General features: G+C 40.9%; 1 protein-coding gene across 2 annotated transcripts in view; it reads right to left on the bottom strand.

Moving 5' to 3' along the window:
- The window catches only part of LOC117401675 (rho guanine nucleotide exchange factor 3-like), a 43,310-nt gene extending 35,358 nt beyond the window's left edge, over nucleotides 1-7,952 (bottom strand). For both annotated transcript variants that reach the window (XM_059017170.1, XM_059017171.1), the window contains exons 1-2: nucleotides 7,755-7,952; nucleotides 5,867-5,924 (exon numbers count right to left, since the gene is read on the bottom strand). In XM_059017170.1, the coding sequence (XP_058873153.1) occupies nucleotides 5,867-5,924; nucleotides 7,755-7,786 (90 nt within the window). In that variant the 5' untranslated portion in view covers nucleotides 7,787-7,952. The remainder of the gene's footprint in view (nucleotides 1-5,866; nucleotides 5,925-7,754) is intronic.
- Between the last annotated feature and the right edge of the window lie 13,002 nt (nucleotides 7,953-20,954).

The following is a 20,954-nucleotide window of genomic DNA, read 5'->3' as shown; positions in this document are numbered from 1 at the left end:
AGTCTGTTTTCTATGATGGAAGCAGTGCTGATGCAAGTGGTGTCCCTCAAGGATCTGTTCTCGGGCCTCTTCTCTTCAACATCTACATGCTTCCCTTGGGTCACCTCATCCGCCAACATAGCCTCATGTTTCACTCTTATGCTGATGAAACCCAGCTCTACTTAAAACTTGACCCTGAATGTCCCTCTGCCATGGCCCGGATCTCGGCTTGCATTCAAGACATTGAGTCCTGGATATCTGCCAATTTTCTTCATCTCAACACTAGCAAATCTTAACTCCTAGTAGGATATAAAACTCAACTTAAGAATCTCAATATAGCTACCCTGAACCTCGGAAACTGTCTGCTGCTGTCTTCCCCCACTGTACGAAGCCTTGGTGTACTTCTGGACAGCACCTCTCCTTTGATGCACACATCTCCTCTAACCCTAACCCTAACCCTAACCCAAATCTTCCTTCTACCACCTTTGAAACTTCTCCAAAGTCCGTCCCTACTTTTCTCTCCCTGATGCAGAGATACTCTGTCATGCATTTGTCTCCTCTCGACTCGAGTACTGCAACTCTCTCTATGGTGGTCTTCCATAACGCAACATCAACCAACTGCAGCTAGTTCAGAATGCCGTCATCAGGATCCTTAACAGATGTAAAGTTCAGGATTACTTTCAAAATTCTCCTGCTCACCTACAATGCCCTTCATCACACAGGTCCTGAGTAGCTCTTCAACCCGCTATGTCCCTGCCCGCAAGCTGAAGTCCTCCGACTCTGGCCTGCTTGTTATCCCCAAGCAAAAGTGCACCATACTTGGAGAACGCTCGTTTAGCTTCGTGGGCCCCGATCCTCTGGAACTCTGTCCCAGCTTTGGTGCGTGATGCTCCCACCGTAGATCGCTTTAATTCAACTCTCAAGACCCACTTGTTCTCTCTTGCTTTCCATGCTCTTTAAGCCTGATATCTGTTATCAGCTGTTGTGTCTTTGCTACTTCTGATTTTTCACTGTATCTTATTCTCATGATTATATATGACATACACATATTTTTATGTATTTTTCACTGTATCTTTTTATTATTCTATATGACATACGCATCCACAATGTTTTAGAATTTTCACATCCAAGCCTTGTATTTAATGTATTATGCATTGTTTTTCACTGTATTTAATGTTTTATGCATAGTTTTTTGTAATATTTATATATATATAAAATAGTGGTTAGTTATACATTGTTTTTAAAGGGCAGAAACATAATACAATACACAATGCCTTAGCAAAATAAAAGTATTTTTTATACTTATCTTTCAATCAGTACAATTTCTTCATGTGTAAATCACAATCTGTTTTGCTAACTTTTTGCTGAAGCAGAAGGCACAGCGGATAACTTGTATTAAGATCTACTAAAACACCAAGTAAAACTGTCATCTTAAAAACAAAAATGTCATTTTTAGTTTTCATTTTAATATCCCCTATTGGCTAGATTCAGTGACTCCAGTATTGTAATAAGCACCACATGCAGTGATTGCAAACAGGTGACTCCAGTATTGTAATAAGCACCACATGCAGTGATTGCAAACAGGTGACTCCAGTATTGTAATAAGCACCACATACAGTGATTGCAAACCGGTCCCGTTACATTTGCAGTCATTCTGAGTGGTTGTTGTTGTGATTACATGTGTTTTGTTCAGTTTGTGTTCAGATATGACTGTATTAGTTCCAGAGATGCTGTTTAGTTCTAGTTCCTGCCAGAGACACAGGTAACATTGATCAGCCACAGTGGGTTTCTATTAGTAAGAGGCAGGGCCAGACAGTGAAAACCTGCTTTGTATTGCTGTACAAAAGGAAACCGGAGCCACAGCTGTTGTGTACTAGATATGGATGATCGAGCCTGACGTCTATGACTGGCAAATAGAACTGAAGAGCAGCTCCTAAAATCAGGTGAAAACACCCGAACACTGACTTAAATAAAAGAATACAATAAAACATAGCATTTGAGTACTTGCAATGCCATAAGTATGCACTCTTTATTTTTTGTTATTTTTAACATCTATATCTGATCACTTTTCTGCAAGGCAATGCAATAATCACTATGTATCTGTTGTTGTATGCATTATCTATAGGTAGCAGTATGAACAATTCCACTCGATGTACTTATATGTACCCTGTATGTACAAACTTGTCAATGACAGTCACATTTCAGTTTTAACCAGTTTCAAGAGCAGTTCAGACTCTTTTAGACTAAAGGAGCACGAGTGACTGCCCTCCTGGATAGGAAACAGGTCACTTCCTGTGTGGAAAACCCAAACCATAGAAAGATATATAAAGACTACAGCTGAGCTTGTGGGTAGACAGGATATAGAACATAAGAACATAAGAACATAAGAAAGGTTACAAACGAGAGGAGGCCATTCAGCCCATCTTGCTCGTTTGGCTGTTAGTAGCTTATTGATCCCAGAATCTCATCAAGCAGCTTCTTGAAGGATCCCAGGATGTCAGCTTCAACAACATTACTGGGGAGTTGGTTCCAGACCCTCACAATTTTCTGTGTAAAAAATTGCTTCCTATTTTCTGTTCTGAATGCCCCTTTATCTAATCTCCATTTGTGACCCCTGGTCCTTGTTTCTTTTTTCAAGTAAAAAAAGTCCAATGGGTCGACATTGTCTATACCTTTTAGGATTTGAATCCTTCAATCAGATCACCACGTAGTCTTCTGTGTCTCTTAGACATTTAACCTCCTCTTTAAATGTTCTCTTGCTGTTATAATATTGGAAAAACATTTTGGAATTGGTTTCAGCCCCCTTAGCAATATTGATTTCTATCTCTCTCTTGGCCTTTCTAAGTTCCTTTTTGACTTGCGTTTGCAGGTCCAAGTACTCTTTCTGTGTACTTTGTTTTTGGTCCCTTTTAAACGCTCTGAAAAGTGCCTTTTTTCACTGAATATTTTTTAAACCATTTGGCCATTTTGTTTTAGATTTAGATTTGTCTACTTTTGGAATGTAATTGTTTTGCGCCTCTAGTACTACATTTAAAAAAAAAACAGCCATCCTTTTTCTGTGGATGTTTTCTCTATTTTACTCCAATCTTCTTCTGTTAGTCTCTGTTTCATACCTTCATAGTTTGCTTTTCTAAAATTGTAAACCTTAGCTTTAGTTATTACTTTTGAGGTTTTAAAAAATACTTCAAATTAGACCATTTTGTGGTCTGAGTTTGCAAATGGCTCTCTGACCTCTTTTAGTTATTCTGTCTTCGCTATTTGAAAAGACTAAATCAAGGCATGCCTCCCCTCTAGTCGGTGCCTTGACAAATTGCATTAGGAAGCAGTCATTTGTCATTTCCACCATTTCAATTTCGTCCGTCATGCTCCACACCAGGTTCTCCCATTTTATACGGTGGAAGTTGAAATCCCCCATTAGTATGGCTTCTCCTTTGCTACACGCATTTCAAATGTCATTGTATAACAGATTATTTTGCTCAGCGTCTGAATTTGGTGGTCTATAGCACGCTCCTATTATTATAGAAGACTGAGAGAGCCTTCTAAATAGGTGCTGGCCTTGTGTTAAATAAGTCCCAACATCCCATACTAAAAATCTATATATATTAAATATATTTTTGTAAACATTTTATTCATATAAAACTCATAGTCTTTGGGAATGATAAAATATATGGAAAAATATATGTATTATGTATGTAAAGTTATATAAAATATATTTAACATTGTCATTGTATTTATCTTGCTCTTATTGTATTACTTGTACTGTAACACTTGAAATGTATTTGCTTACGATTGTAAGTTGCCCTGGATAAGGGCGTCTGCTAAGAAATAAATAATAATAATTACAAAATTGGCCCGTTTTCATCATATGGAAAATATATTTACAATGTATTTGCTTAAACATATTGTAAATATATTTAAAATATAATTTCAGGTAACAATATATCAATTATATTGTCCATGTATGTTTTAGAAATGTATTATTCAATATATCTACTAAATATGTATTATATAATGTATTCACAATATATTACATAATGTAAAGTGCCTGGACACACACCGTATTTTGCATGTGTTCCACCAAACAGATATGAAGCAAATAAATAAGAAAGGAATGGAATTCCGCAATTTCATTTAAAAATAACTACTATCTTTAAACATAACGGAATATATCAGCATTTTGTAAAAATTCAGTGTATATAAAACACTCAAGCACAAAAATGAAAAGCTTTCAACATATGCTACAAGGCTGTTTGCATTACAACAGGTGTTTGGGCTGCTTCTCTGTAGACCTGCTAACATTGTTCTTCTGAAACTATGAGACGTTACAAAAAACTGCTGCTTCCAATTAAAAAGCTATGGAATTGTTGCTGAAAATAGAGCTATGAAAGTAAAAAAAAAACACTACTAAACTGGAAATACATTTTTACAATATCATTCTTTTTTCATATTGGTGGGCATACAGTTTAAATATAAGGTGACTTAAAATATGAACAGCCTATTGTGTCCTTGATTGTTACTGACCTCTCTTTTTTTTCTTCTAAATACTAGGCTTAACCCAGTTATTTTTTATGAGGTATCTGTAACACTTCGGTATCTACAGAAAGATTGATTAACGACCATATTTGTTCCGTCAAGAATAAACTTATTTACCGAATTAAAATCACGGTGTCTGTGTTTTTATCTGCTGTACATGGATAAACTTATGAAGCCTTCTTGTTTTAAATTTAGTGCTGCCTGACCGTCGCAGTCTCCCATTATATGCAATATATAAATATATTGTTTGAAAACACTGCATACACTTTTAAATATATTAATGTGAATACATTTATTTATAACATATTTTACAATGTATTTTGAATATAATTTAGAAAAATAAAATGTATAAATGTCAATATGTTGATTTACAAAATACATTTGTAGTATATTATAAATGTATTTAAGCAACATGTTTGTATTCAGCGGCTAAGATATGAAAGGGAGTGGTATTAATGATCAATCCTTCCAGACTGATTAGCAAACTGAATGGCTTTGCAATAATAATACAACCCAATCTATCTACACCTGCTATAGTGGTGTATTTAAATAGAAAGGAATAGTAGATTGTTGCATCCTTAACTATGTAGTAAATCACACCACAAACACAGTAATAGATTACAATAGAAATGAGTGTACTAATCATGCCATCAAAAGCCTACCACCACTGTTTGTTTTCAAACACACTTTCTCCTGACATAAACATTCTTTAGAAATGCGGCATAGCAATATTAGAAGCTGACATTGTCATGCAAGTCAAAGACCAAAGACTTGACCAAACTGTATCTCGAAAAAGAAACCAGGTCAACTCCTGGAAATAGGTTTTCTTTTTAGAAACAGTGCACTGCTTGAAGTGAACTGAAAGCAGTTTTGTATCTATCAGAATAGCTCTGTAATTCTCACCCTCTTTGTGCTTCGATTTGCTACACCGGTCTCAATTGTGCAGTTTTGAAAGAAACACGTTACAGCAAGCATTTATTTGCATTATAAACATGTCTAGTACTACACTAGTTTAAATAAAGTTATCAGTTTCCAAACTTTACGCACAGGAAATCTGTTACGCTTGCATCTCATAGGTCATTTCACCTCAGCAGTGTGATGGGTCATGTTACTGGCTGAAGAATGGCAGTCAATTGGAGACACAGATGGTTGGTTAATCACCAAGGTGACCAAGCAAGTGCAACATTGTGAAAGAGTGGATTGCAAACAAGGATTTCCTTAATGTAGTGTAGTAATATCAGGTTTTAAAATAAAAATGCATATTTACTACAACATTTTGTTAGTTACGTTCACTTGCATTGTCACCCGAAACCACAGCAGGCTTTTAAATGAGTCAATAAGAGGGGTCACTTACCCCTGAGATATCGGAGATGCTTGTAAAAGTGAAGAGCCTCTCTCTCTGCACTGGAGACCTGAGAGAGAAAAAGAGGGCAGTGCAATTGTGTTACACTTTTTTAAATTCACAAAGCTCTATGGACTGTTGAAATGTATTACAGTTAAGAACATAAGAACATAAGAAAGTTTACAAACGAGAGGAGGCCTTTCGGCCCATCTTGCTTGTTTGGTTGTTAGTAGCTCATTGATCCTAGAATCTCATCAAGCAGCTTCTTGAAGGCTCCCAGGGTGTCAGCTTCAACAGCATTACTGGGGAGTTGATTCCAGACCCTCACAATTCTCTGTGTAGAAAAGTGCCTCCTATTTTCTGTTCTGAATGCCCCTTTATCTAATCTCCATTTGTGACCCCTGGTCCTTGTTTCTTTTTTCAGCTCAAAAAGTCCCCTGGGTAGACATTGTCAATAACTTTTTAGAATTTTGAATGTTTGAATAAGATCGCAGCGTAGTCTTCTTTGTTCAAGACTGAATAAATTCAATTATTTTAGCCTGTCTGCATACGACATGCCTTTTAAACCTGGGGTAATTCTGGTCGCTCTTCTTTGCACTCTTTCTAGAGCAGCAATATCCTTTTTGTAACGAGGTGACCAGAACTGAACACAATATTCTAGATGAGGTCTTACTAATGCATTGTAAAGTTTGTTGTGTGTTACACTTTTTTAAAATTCACAAAACTTTCAGGACTGTTTGAAAGCGTTTTAATGTGTTACTTATAAACCTCTCCTCCCCCATGCCTTGCATTTGGACTCATCTTCAACCATGGGGGCTTCTGTACTGTGACCTGGAGGCACATGGGCTTATATATAAATTCAAAGGACAAAAAGCCCATATGCCTATTAATGACATTATATAGTAAATGGAATGAATAAGATTGTTCGCTCCCAGCACTTCGAATTTTCCAACAAGCTCAAAGCCAAGTGATGCAGACAGACAGCGGGCTAATTCTCTAGCTGCTATTTCCTGCCCTTCACCTTTCACTGGAGGTCTGGGTTACAATCTTGGGGGTCTAGGTGGCACAGATGGACAGCAAGCTAATACACTAGCCTCTCATTTCTGGCCCTTCTGTTCAATTGCATGTACATTGTATCTGAGGATGTCTGTGTCAAATTATACCACCATTAACCCTCATCAGTTCCATCTGCAACCAGACAAACAAACAGTCCCCTGTGTATTCATTTGCTATTTAAGTTACCTTCAGTCTATTCCTGGCAGTTAATTCACAGCCTTCATGTTAAGGCTTACATAGCTTTTTCCTTCCTTCCTTCCTTCACATTAGAGGCTAATAAGGTCACTTCCACCAGCAGTGTGGGGAGTTCTGCCAGCCCTGCTTGGAATCAATATGATCTAATGGAAATGACCGAGCCTGGTTTCAGATCGCTTTCAAGTCAATACCAATGACAGATGGAAACGTAGCTTCAGGTCCAGTTACTCCTGAGTCAGATGTACTCAAGTCACATTATGACTCAGTCCTATTGCAGCAAAATGAAAGGCCTTTTCGCCGTGACGCTTTTAATGAATCCAGTTCAGTTTGTTTGGACTCTTTTTTGAATGAGCATCACACTCCTATTACACAACTGAACAGGATGACTAAAGCTATGAGACGTCTTCTAGTTTTACTTTTGAATTTAGCAAGATGAATGACCAGGTAGTGAACTTGTTTTTCAAAACAGATTTTGCTTTGCACTGAACTGATATCAATTTGAACTGCAAATCTCTCAAGATTTGATTAAAATAAACTCTGAAAGAGATTCAGTTTAGACTGTTCCTATTGGCTTCAAACAGTCTGAATGAACTTTAGTGTGAATAGGCTGAAAATAAACGGTTGCTCAGCACGCATTTCCATATCTTACCAGGAAGTAGTCTCGCTCTCCTCTTCCTCCATCGCCTTCTGTTTCTCTAATATCAAAACATCCTCCACGTTGCTACGGCAACCGGCTTTCCAAAGCAACTTAAATTCTTGAAATCTCTCTCAAAATACACAGAAAGAAAAACAAGAGAGGACTCCTTTTCAACTACTTTTCAAATATTTCTCTCTCTCTCTCTCTCTCTCTCTCTCTCTCTCTCTCTCTCTCTCTCTCTCTCTCTCTCTCTCTCTCTCGCTTGCTTGCTCGCACTGTTCTCAGTCTCAGACCACATCCTTTCTCTTTTAGATAAAAACCTGCAGCAATACGGGGAAGTTCACTTCCTGTTATTGCTCAAATACAAGTCTGAAGGTGCAGTGTGTGTGTGTGTGTGTGTGGGTGGGTGCAGTATTTGGTCTTTAATGTGAGACTGTATAACATAATAAGTTTTGTGGCCCTACTGAGCTACTGAGAAATATGTATTATTCATGGAGAAGACCTTATCCAATTGCCATGAAACTTGGCATTAACATTATTTAGCATCAGATGCTGGGGATATATGGGGGTGTCTGTCGGTCTGTACATCCATCCATCTGCATGTCATATTTTATTTTTGCATATATCAGAGAACCAGCTTTCAAATCGTGATTCAACATGAATATCTAATTATATATTCAACATAGTGCTGGGACGAACACAGGATTTTCATGTTTGGATATTCACTTATAATTGAAATATTCGTTCAGTTATTCATTTGTTTTCAAAAAAAAAAAAATACACCTTTATTCAAGGTGACTTACAGAGACTAGGGTGTGTGAACTATGCATCAGCTGCAGAGTCACTTACAACTACGTCTCACCCAAAAGAAGGAGCACAAGGAGGTGAAGTGACTTGCTCAGGGTCACACAAGGAGTCAGTGGCTGAGGTGGGATTTGAACCAGGGACCTCCTGGTTACAAGCCCTTTTCTTTAACCACTGGACCACACAGCCTCAATAAAGGCATCATCGTGGCCCCTGTGTGTGTGTGTCTTTATTATACAGCAAGACGTTACAATATGTAACATATAGTAAAAAAAAATATCCCAGGAGTAAAGAATACATTGTGCTGGCCTTACTGTACCCCAGTGGATTAACTGCAAAACAAAGGATGTGAAATAGCAGTTCAAATTAAATGTTGTTTTGTTTATTCACAAAATAAATAACACATAAAGTTGAAACCGTATTTTATTTTATTTTTTTACTTTTTTTCATTCTTTGCTTGCCATTTCATCACAGTAAACAGTGGCCATAGACACAAGGTAATAACACAAGGTTTACTTGTTCCTTTTTCTAGCTGAATAACTAAACGAAAACTGAAAATGAATTTTAAACACTTCCAATAAAACAAACGTGGAAATGGCGTTGTAAAGTGAAGAGGAAAAAAAACGCACCATTTTGGTTCTCGTTTATTATATCCACCATATATATATATATATATATAGCCTAACATCATCCTGAGAACACCATTCCTACCGTGAAGCATGGTGGTGGCAGCATCATGCTTTCGCCAAACATAGCGCTTAGCGTTGAGGCCAAAAAGCTCTATTTTGGTCTCTTCAGACCATAGAATCTTCTTCCACTTGGTCTCAGAGTCTCCCACATGCCTTCTTACAGAAGAATAATATTACCAATCGAATAAACCAGCAAACTATTTACAGGCTGGCTGGGAAAATGAAAAAAATGAGACAAAATTAAAGTAAGTCTCTCACAGCAGAGGCAAAAATTACATACAACTGAGCACTCCCAGAACATATGTAATGTAGTGCCAATTTTAACCTTTTTGACAAATGGTACAAAAAGGGTCGGTTGATATTTTCATTTGAAAACACTTGAGTGGAGTGGTGTAAGCTCTATGTATAAGCTTAAAATGAATGAGTTGGTGTGCTAAATTGTTTGCGGAGATAAAAGTATTTTCCCACCCTATGCCCCAGTTCTCTGTCCCAAATAGTTGAGACTGTCAAATGTTTTAAAGTATTATTGATGAAAAGATCATAAAGAGAAGACACTAACCCTTTGGACAAAGAAAACCAGTCTGCATTGAATGTGAAGGTAAGACAGTGTCCAGGGGTATTCTACAAGCATACATAGCTGAATGGAGCCATAAGTACATCAAATATGATGATCCAGGGAGAGAATAGGTGTCCTTTAAGTCTTGGAAACTGCGTAGGCCCAAATCATTAAAAATTTCATTTAAAGTGAATATTTCTTTGAATGACTGTGGCAAAGTGGTTTGCAGTGCACAGGTGTAGAGGTGATGCAATGCTCAAACCTTGTCTTGTGGTCAAAAGGTCCAAATACATGCATTTTGGGTGTAATGCAGCTGTTGCTACTGCTGAGCCAATTTTAGACTGTCCTGGGCCGAACGACTGACCAAATCTAGGCGATCACAGAGTAGGAGCACATGCTGCACTACATTTTTGGACGAGCCTTTGTGCTCTTCCCACCCCTCTCTCAACAGATCGAGGAAGCCGTGAGGCTGTTGGCCGTACAAGAGCTTGAAGGGGGAGAACCCTGTCGAACTCTGTGGCACCTCTCTCACTGCAAAAAGGAGGTAGGGGAGGAGCATTGCCCAATGTTTCTGCTCTTGGTTCACAAACCGTCTCAGCATCTGCATTAATGTCTGATTAAAAAGTTCCAACAAACCGTCCTTCTGTGGATGATAAACAGATTTCTGGATGGGATGTATTTTTTATATTTTATACACCTGCTGTAAAGTTTGAGACAAAAAGTTAGTTCTGTGATCATCTCTTTGGGAATCCCTACTCTCGACATAATCTGCAATAGTTCCTTGGATATTGCAGCGGCACTAGTGGACCTCAATGGAACTGCCTTGCTCTCAAAGGTAGTGGAAATGATTGGCAGTAGGACCAAAGGGGCATGGCAAACTCGACCCAGCACTACTCGCTGGCAGTCTGGGCATGTGGCTATATATTTTGACACTTCATTATGAAGCCCTACCCAATAAAATCGAGCCAATATGCGTTCCCTTGTTTTATCAGCTCCAAGGTGCCCCGCAAAAGGGATATCATGCGCCAGCCTCGTGACCTCGGGCCGACAAGACGGGGGAACCATCAATTGTGTCACAGGCTGTCCTGTGCCCAGGGCAGGGTTCACCCTATACAGTAATTACACCTTGATAATGAAGTGCAGATATACCAGCACCCCAACATCCTTACCTTCAATAGACCGGACCTGTAGGGGGAAAATCTCACCAATCATTTCCCCTGCTGTGTCTGCCACAGTTACATATGCAGTTGGGACTGCCTTTTTAATTAATTGTTTGAAGTTTGGCCAGTCCCAGCCCAGAATTATGGGGTCCGGTCCACTATGAGGTGGTGCTGTATCGGTTCTACCGATATGTATGTTTTTAGTGTGGGTATGCTGCTGTGTCTCCATGGATACAGGAGATCGCCACCTTGCCTTGTGGCTGCCATGACACACCGCCTAAGAGAGCTATCCGAATTAAGGTCTGCCCACACCCTGAGTCCACTAATGCATGGGTAGTAGGAGGAGGGGCAGAAGGCACTGGGGTTACATATCTGTCCCGCTGCTGATAAGGCATTGAATCTACCCTACCTGGGGGCCAGTCGTCGCCTCCATGGTAGGGAGGTTGGGCTGCCCATTGCGGTTGGTGATCTGGGAGGTCTGGATTACAGTGTGATGAGGGGTGATGGTGGAGGTGGAGCCAGTCCCCTGCTGCTCGGTGGTGAGAGAGGGGTCCGTAGGCTGATCAGAGAGGAGATCACGGAGTCCTCAAAGTCCTCTGTCAGTCGGATCTCGGCTTCCAGGGTGACCTGGTTGTCGCGCCATATCCAGGCTTTGGTCTTGTCAATGACCAAATGACAAAATTGCTCCAAAGCAATGGCTTCGCCTATCTGTACCCCCATTTTCTTGTGGGGGCAGAGCCAATGCACCATGTGGTCGCACAACCACTGGGCAACCACCCTGGGGTGGGTCTCCGGTGTCCGCAGGTACTCCCTGAAGCCCATCCGATGTGTTTCCCCTGTGATGTTCAGACGTTGGAGGATGGCCTGTTCGACCAGGTCGTACTGGCTGGCTTCTTCATTGGTCATGGCCTGGTAGGCTGCTTGGGCTTCCCCGATTAAGCAGGAGCCCAGCTTGCTAGCCCAGTATTTTCAAGGCCATGATGCAACATTAGCCAGCCATTCAAAAGTGACCAGGTATCCCTCTGGGTCGTCCTCCGTTGTCATTTTCTGCGCCGGGTCCTGTTGGTAGTGGAGGTGTATTTCTGATGCCTCTCATCTCTCTTTCTCTCCTCCTCTCACCTCTGGTCCAGTGCTTCCATTAACACGGACAGTGCTGTGACGTCCATGGTCCCATTTCTGACACAATGTGTGACAGGTTGTTTGCAGTGTGCAGGTGTAGTTGGTGCAGTGCTCAGGAATAACACACACAACACAGTGAAAGTTCAATAAAACAGCTCCTTTATTTGGCTGGGTTGCGTGTCAACAACACTTAAATAATATGCACAGCAATGTGTATCGTTCCGTGCAAAACCAGGGTTTCAGTCCCAAAATAATAAGACACTAATAACAAACACACAACACAGACACGGTCACTCCTCCAGATAGTGAGTGTTGTTGTGCAGGTGTTGTAAAAAAACAACCGTTTGTGATTCAGTAGTGCAGTGTAGTCCGGGTTTGGTGCTGGCTTGTAGCGACAGCTCCCGGTTAGTATTTAGCCGTCTAACAATAAAATGACAAAGAACAACAAAACAAACAAAACACGAATCCCTCATGATAATAAATTACTTCCATCTCCTATACAGGTCCTTTCGGTAACCACATCAAAGGAACAGATTACATAAGAACATAAGAACATAAGAACATAAGAAAGTTTACAACTAGAGGAGGCAATTCAACCCATCTTGCTCGTTTGGTTAAGTAGCTTATTAATCCCAGAATCTCATCAAGCAGCTTCTTGAAGGATCCCAGGTTGTCAGCTTCAGCAACATTATTGGGGAGTTGGTTCCAGACCCTCACAATTCTATGTGTAAAAAAGTGCCTCGTAGCTTCGGTTCTGAATGCGCCTTTATCTAATCTCCATTTGTGACCTCTGGTCCTTGTTTCTTTTTACAGCTCAAAAAAGTCCCCTGGGTCGACATTGTCTATACCTTTTAGGATTTTGAATGTTTGAATCAGATCGCCACATAGTCTTCTTTGTTCAAGACTGAATAGATTCAATTTCTTTAGCCTGTCTGCATACAACATGCCTTTTAAACCCGGGATAATTCTGGTCGCTCTTCTTTGCACTCTTTCTAGAGCAGCAATATCCTTTTTGTAGCAAAGTGACCAGAACTGAACATAATATTCTAGATGAGGTCTTACTAATGTATTGTAAACTTTTAACATCATTTCCCTTGATTTAAATTCTACACTTGTCACAATATATCCGAGCATTATTATTATTATTATTATTATTTATTTCTTAGCAGACGCCCTTATCCAGGGCGACTTACAATTGTTACAAGATATCACATTATTTTTACATACAATTACCCATTTATACAGTTGGGTTTTTACTGGAGCAATCTAGGTAAAGTACCTTGCTCAGGGGTACAGCAGCAGTGTCCCCCACTGGGGATTGAACCCACGACCCTCCGGTCAAGAGTCCAGAGCCCTAACCACTACTCCACACTGCTGCCCTGCTTAGGCATCTTGTTGGCCTTTTTTTATAGCTTCCCCACATTGTCTAGATGAAGACATTTCTGAGTAAACGTAAACTCCTAGGTCTTTTTCACAGGTTCCATCTTCAATTTCAGTATCTCCCATATGATATTTCTAATGCACATTTTTATTGCCTGCATGCAGTACCTTACACTTTTATCTATCAAATGTCATTTGCCATGTGTCTGCCCAGTTCTGAATGCTGTCAAGATCATTTTGAATGACCTTTGCTGCTGCAACAGTGTTTGCCACTCCTCCTATTTTTGCCTACTATACCAGAACCTAAATCACAAATGTAGATTAAGAATAGCAGAGGATCTGATACTGATCCCTGTGGTACACCACTGGTTACCTCGCTCCATTTTCAGGTTTGTCCTCTAATCAGTACTTTCTGTTTTCTACATGTTAACCACTCCCTAATCCATCTGCATGCACTTCCTTGAATCCCTACTGCGTTCAGTTTGAGAATTAATCTTTTATGCGGGACTTTGTCAAAAGCTTTGCAATTATCCATTTTCAATGTTGCATCCTCAAAAAAGTCAAGCAGGTTAGTTAGACATGATCTCCCTTTCCTAAAACCATGCTGACTGTCTCCCAGGATATTCTTCCCATATAGGTAATTTTCCATTTTAGATCTTATTATATTTACCATAAGTTTACATATAATAGAAGTCAGGCTTATTGGTCTGTAGTTACCTGGTTCGGTTTTGACTCCCTTTTTGTGGATCGGTATTACGTTTGCAATTTTCCAGTCTGTCGGTACAAGCCCTGTGTCGAGACTGTTGCATGATCTTGGTTAGCGGTTTGTAAATAACTTCTTTCATTTCTTTGAGTACTATTGGGAGGATCTCATCCGGCCCAGGGGATTTGTTTATTTTAAGAGCTCTAAGTCCCTTTAACACTTCTGCCTCTGTTATGCTAAAGTTATTTAAAACCGGATAGGAACAGGTTGACATGTGGGGCATGTTGTCCGTGTCCTCCTTTGTAAAAACCTGTGAAAAGTAATCATTTAATGTATTTGCTACTTTTTTTCTTCGTCTATGATTTTGCCATTTGTGTCTCTCAGACATTTAACCTCCTCTTTGAATGTTCTCTTGCTGTTATAATATTGGAAAAACATTTTGGAATTGGTTTTAGCCCCCTTAGCAATATTGATTTCTATCTCTCTCTCTTGGCCTTTCTAACTTCCTTTTTGACTTGTGTTTGCAGTTCCAAGTACTTTGTGTGTACTTTGTTTTTGGTCCCTTTTAAACACTCTGTAAAGTGCCTTTTTTCACTGAATATTTTTTTAATTGATCTGTTAAACCATTTTGGCCATTTTGTTTCAGATTTAGATTTGTCTACTTTTGGGATGTAATTTTTTTGTGCCTTGTGAACGTGTGGGTTGCAGTGCGTAGTGAAAGGGTGATGCAGGTGCTCCAGACAAATATGGGTTTAAATAATAAAGCTGGCTCTACCCAGCAATGGGTATTGCCAGCGCCAAAACAAGGGGTTGCAGTCCCGAAATAATAATTCCAAAAACACAAACACAACACAAACACAGACACGTCTCCGGACAGTGCGTGTCTCGGGTGCAGGTGCGGTGCTGGATACAGTGATGCCGGTTAAGTGCAGGTGCAGTGAAGTCCGGGTGAATTGCTGGCCTCAGGCTGCAGCTCCCAGAACCGTGCTTAATCTGTCTGACAAAGACAAAACACACACGGTTGCAAAACAAACAAAACAACTCTCCTTCCAAACAGTCCTCGTTTCCTCCCATCAACCACAACAAAGGAACCGATTATGGCGTCACGTCCCCCTAAAGTACCCTCAGCCCCGCCCCCTCCGATAGCTGGTTCAATCACGTCTCCTCCAATTCATGAATTAAACTTTGCTTACCGTACTAGGGCGGGAACTCCTGGTACCGTGACGCCATCCCTTTCCTGAATGGCCGGCTTCCGACTGCCCCCAGAATGAACTGCCGAAACATTCAGTAAGGGGCACGCAATTCCTGCTGTACAGTGCTCTCACAGGTCGAGAGGGAGATTGTTTCAGATTAATTCGCTCTATCATATCCCACCGCTCAGAGTGGAGCCGAAGGAACACTTGGCTGAATGCCCATTACACCCCCCTCCCGGGAAAAGTAATCCGCATTTTGATGATCTCCCCCAGCACGGTGTGTCATAAAATACATAAAGGGTTGCAGCGCCAGATACCACCGAGTTATCCGGGTGTTGCTATCCTTCATTGTGCTTAACCATCAGAGTGGGGCGAGGTCAGTGACAAGATTGAATGAATGACCAAAGAGGTAATAGCGTAAGGTCTGAGTGGCCCATTTAATGGCCAGACATTCCTTTTCTATGACGGAGTAGTTGCGCTCCCGAGGGAGCATTTTTTTGCTTATATACAGGATAGGGTGTTCTACTCCATCGAGCCGCTGGGACAAGACCGCCCCCAGACCAACATCTGAAGCGTTGGTGTGGAGGAGGAATTCCTTATCAAAATCTGGTGTGATTAGGGCGGGGGCTTGGCAGAGTCGTTGCTTAATGGTATCAAAGGCCCCCTGACATTCTCCTGTCCATTTAATTAATTTTGGTGTGCTCTTTTTACTGAGGTTCACTAGAGGGTTGACCACTGTGGCGTACTCGGGGATGAATCGGCGGTAATAACCGGCCAACCCCAAGAGAGACCTCACCTGGGACTTGGTTTTCGGGATTGCCGTGTCCATCAAAGCCTGGACTTTGGTGGCGACGGGTTTCACCTGCCCATGTCCCATAATAAATCCTAAATATTGGGTTTCTTCTTTGGCAAATGCACATTTACCCAAGTTGGCTGTCAGCCGGGTTACCCTCAGAGACTGCAAGACGGCTGCGACCCTAGCCAAATGCTCCCGCCAGGTGGAGCTGTAAATCACCACATCATCAATATATGCTGCTGCATATTCACGATGTGGGTGTAAAACCTGGTCCATTAGTCTCTGAAAGGCATTGGGCGCACCATGTAGCCCAAACGGCATGGTTGTGAAATGAAACAGACCATCAGGGGTAGAAAATGCAGTTTCCATCAGGGGTAGAAAATGCAGTTTTCTCACGTGATCTGCGGGTTAAGGGGATCTGCCAGTATCCCTTCGTCAGGTCCAAAGTCGAAATGAACCTCGCTGTCGTCGACCAGAGGCATGGGATATGTATTGAACTTGGCAATAGTGTTTACCTTACGGAAATCAACGCAGAAGCGGTTGGTGCCGTCCTTTTTGGCCACTATCACAATTGGACTGCACCACTCGCTCCTGGAAGGCTCAATCACCCCAAGTTCGAGCATCGCCCGCACCTCTTTGCGAACGCCACCTCGTCGACTTTCCGGGATCCGGTAGGGTCTCTCTCGTACTGTGAGACCTGGGGGAGAGATAATGTCATATTCAACGAGATTAGTTCTGCCGGGCACATCAGAAAAAACATCCCTGAACTCCTCAATTAACCTGCGCAGATCTCTCTGCTGATCTGGGAGTAACTGTTCCCCCATCAGAATGTTCTGTATGCTAGGAGCCTCTATACAGGGTCCAAAATCATCCTCTACCTCGCCTGGGGCTATAAATAAGTCTTCCCTTGCCTGCCAGGGCTTTAATAAATTGACATGGTAGATTTCCCATTCGTTGCGGCGATCGGGCTGCCGAATTTCATAATTTACTTTCCCTATAGCCCGAATCACCTCATATGGTCCCTGCCATTCAGCATTTAGCTTGGATTCCGACTTGGGAAGAAGCAGCATTACCTTGTCTCCTGGTCGAAAGGTCCGAATCCGTGCATTTTGGTTGTAATGCTGCTGTTGCCGGTGCTGAGCCGATTTTCGATTATCCTAGGCCAAACGACCGGTAGGGGAGAAGCGATGCCCAATGTTCCCAACACAGAAGCTGGCTGCGCAAGTGCCATGGTTTTATGACAAGGTAGCGGATCTAATTAATGTTTTATTAAAATGTAATACATTGATAAAGAAACTCAGAGGGGCCGCCACCAAACCTCAAATGGGCCGCCAGTTGCCCAGAGGCCGCCAGTTGCCAACCTCTATACTAGAGGAAACAGTTCATGTATATTCAATGTTTAGTAAGACTTCCTTATGCATTGACTTACAAACAGTGTATCAAACAGAAGATTTTAAAAATGCTGAAAATGCATTAAGTATGCTTGAACTGATGATATATAACAACTTGGGAAGAACATTTCCTGAGATTACAAAACTACTGAAGTTTTTACCACTCCGATGGCTACAGCAGAGGCAGAAAGGTGTTTCTCAACATAAAAACCTTCTTGAGAAACAGTATGAAAACCGAACGATTAAATGTTTTAGCTATGTTATCAATTGAAAAAGACATGATGGCTGACATTCCTGACTTTAAATAAAGTAATACAAGAAACAGATCCACTGGACAGTGCAGTGAAATTGGCACGCTGGACCCCACTCCCCCGGAGGCCACCCCCTCACTGCGGTGAACACCCAAAAATTTTGGCCACCAGCCGCCACTGACGATAACTAGTATCGATATCAAAAATACTGTAGGGAAGGATAATCGCGGCAACCCTCTGAGTTAATTCTTCAGTGAGGTACTGTAGTGTTCTCAGTGGTCAGTAGCCTCAGACTGGTATTCACTTATACAGGGAGATTTATCTTGGAAATACTAATGGTCCTGAATGGGAGATATGTGAGGGCAGAGACTTTGTCCTTTCACAAAATGGAGGTCCTAATAGGACTACCGTTCCCAAAATGGTCGCCCACAACAAACTAAACTACCCAGAATCCTTACCAGGTAATTAAGGTATGTCAGCACACCTGCAGGTGATCAAGGGTAATGACTAGCCCTATAAAAGGAGCAAACTGACAGCACCATAGTGAGAGGGGAGTAGAAGGAGTTTGGTGCTGTGTGTTGAGAAGATTTTTGTGTGTTCTATTGATTTCTGGATTGCAATATTGTGTATGACCCTGGACTGTTTGGATAACCCTGTTGGCTGTTTTGACCCTATTTTGGATGACTACCTGATTGTTGGCACACGCTGGATTAACATTACGACTCTGATTATTGGACTTCCCTTGAAAATAAACACGCAGGTAACATCCTGTTTAAAATAAACTTACACTTGTTGTGTCTATTGTGTTGTCCCCGGTCATACTTGTGAACAAAGTACGCAAAGAAGGACTAACTTTGTCACTACAGTGCCTTGCGAAAGTATTCGGCCCCCTTGAACTTTGCGACCTTTTGCCACATTTCAGGGTTCAAACATAAAGATATGAAACTGTAATTTTTTGTGAAGAATCAACAACAAGTGGGACACAATCATGAAGTGGAACGAAATTTATTGGATATTTCAAACTTTTTTAACAAATAAAAAACTGAAAAATTGGGCGTGCAAAATTATTCAGCCCCTTTACTTTCAGTGCAGCAAACTCTCTCCAGAAGTTCAGTGAGGATCTCTGAATGATCCAATGTTGACCTAAATGACTAATGATGATAAATAGAATCCACCTGTGTGTAATCAAGTCTCCGTATAAATGCACCTACACTGTGATAGTCTCAGAGGTCCGTCTAAAGCGCAGAGAGCATCATGAAGAACAAGGAACACACCAGGCAGGTCCGAGATACTGTTGTGGAGAAGTTTAAAGCTGGATTTGGATACAAAAAGATTTCCCAAGCTTTAAACATCCCAAGGAGCACTGTGCAAGCGATAATATTGAAATGGAAGGAGTATCAGACCACTGCAAATCTACCAAGACCTGGCCGTCCCGCTAAACTTTCAGCTCATACAAGGAGAAGACTGATCAGAGATGCAGCCAAGAGGCCCATGATCACTCTGGATGAACTGCAGAGATCTACAGCTGAGGTGGGAGACTCTGTCCATAGGACAACAATCAGTCGTATACTGCACAAATCTGGCCTTTATGGAAGAGTGGCAAGAAGAAAGCCGTTTCTTAAAGATATCCATAAAAAGTGTCGTTTACAGTTTGCCACAAGCCACCTGGGAGACACACCAAACATGTGGAAGAAGGTGCTCTGGTCAGATGAAACCAAAATCGAACTTTTTGGCAACAATGCAAAACGTTATGTTTGGCGTAAAAGCAACACAGCTCATCACCCTGAACACACCATCCCCACTGTCAAACATGGTGGTGGCAGCATCATGGTTTGGGCCTGCTTTTCTTCAGCAGGGACAGGGAAGATGGTTAAAATTGATGGGAAGATGGATGGAGCCAAATACAGGACCATTCTGGAAGAAAACCTGATGGAGTCTGCAAAAGACCTGAGACTGGGACGGAGATTTGTCTTCCAACAAGACAATGATCCAAAACATAAAGCAAAATCTACAATGGAATGGTTCACAAATAAACATATCCAGGTGTTAGAATGGCCAAGTCAAAGTCCAGACCTGAATCCAATCGAGAATCTGTGGAAAGAACTGAAAACTGCTGTTCACAAATGCTCTCCATCCAACCTCACTGAGCTCGAGCTGTTTTGCAAGGAGGAATGGGCAAAAATTTCAGTCTCTCGATGTGCAAAACTGATAGAGACATACCCCAAGCGACTTACAGCTGTAATCGCAGCAAAAGGTGGCGCTACAAAGTATTAACTTAAGGGGGCTGAATAATTTTGCACGCCCAATTTTTCAGTTTTTTATTTGTTAAAAAAGTTTGAAATATCCAATAAATTTCGTTCCACTTCATGATTGTGTCCCACTTGTTGTTGATTCTTCACAAAAAATTACAGTTTCATATCTTTATGTTTGAAGCCTGAAATGTGGCAAAAGGTCGCAAAGTTCAAGGGGGCCGAATACTTTCGCAAGGCACTGTATATATATATATCTCAGAAACAAACGTTTCAATTAGAAATATTTTTCAATGTCTTTGAAAAGCAGTCTGTTAACATAAATGGAAGTAACAACATGGAGTTTGTTTATTGTAATGCTGCCCATGTATTAACTAGAGAGTCAAGTAGAAGCTGCTGTACATAATCAGATTGTAAAAAGCACCAAGGAGTCCTCTGAGATGTCACAGAACTCTGACGTGACTTTTTACAAACTGAATTATGTACAGTAGCTTGTATTTTATTTTGTATAATACCAGCACTAAAAAAGAAACTCACAAATAAAATTAAACTTTTCTTTATTAAAAATCACAAATCATACAAAAAATTACTTTTTTTAATAATAATTAGTCGCTGTCAAAATCAACTGTAATTCATCTTGGCTTTTTATTTTGGCTAACATCAGAGCATTTCACACTGACTTTAGAGTTCTTAATAATACAGGTATGCCTAAAAATGCTCTGGAGGATGTAGCCTAAGTGTTTCCTGTGAATGGCCTTTAGGTGGTGCTGTTGTCGTTGTTTTCTTTCTCTCTCTCCTGTAGCCTTGTTTCAGGAAGCACTGCCCAGAATTGCAGTCAACTCATTTTTCAGTAATCCACTTGTGTGCAGGTAGGCTCAGCTGCAGTTTCAGGTTTTTCCTCATAGTGTTGGTATTTTGCTG

The sequence above is a fragment of the Acipenser ruthenus genome, chromosome 55, assembly GCF_902713425.1.
Source record: "Acipenser ruthenus chromosome 55, fAciRut3.2 maternal haplotype, whole genome shotgun sequence".
In the NCBI taxonomy this organism is placed as follows: Eukaryota; Metazoa; Chordata; class Actinopteri; order Acipenseriformes; family Acipenseridae; genus Acipenser; species Acipenser ruthenus.
This window is presented reverse-complemented; position numbering and strand designations above follow the sequence as displayed.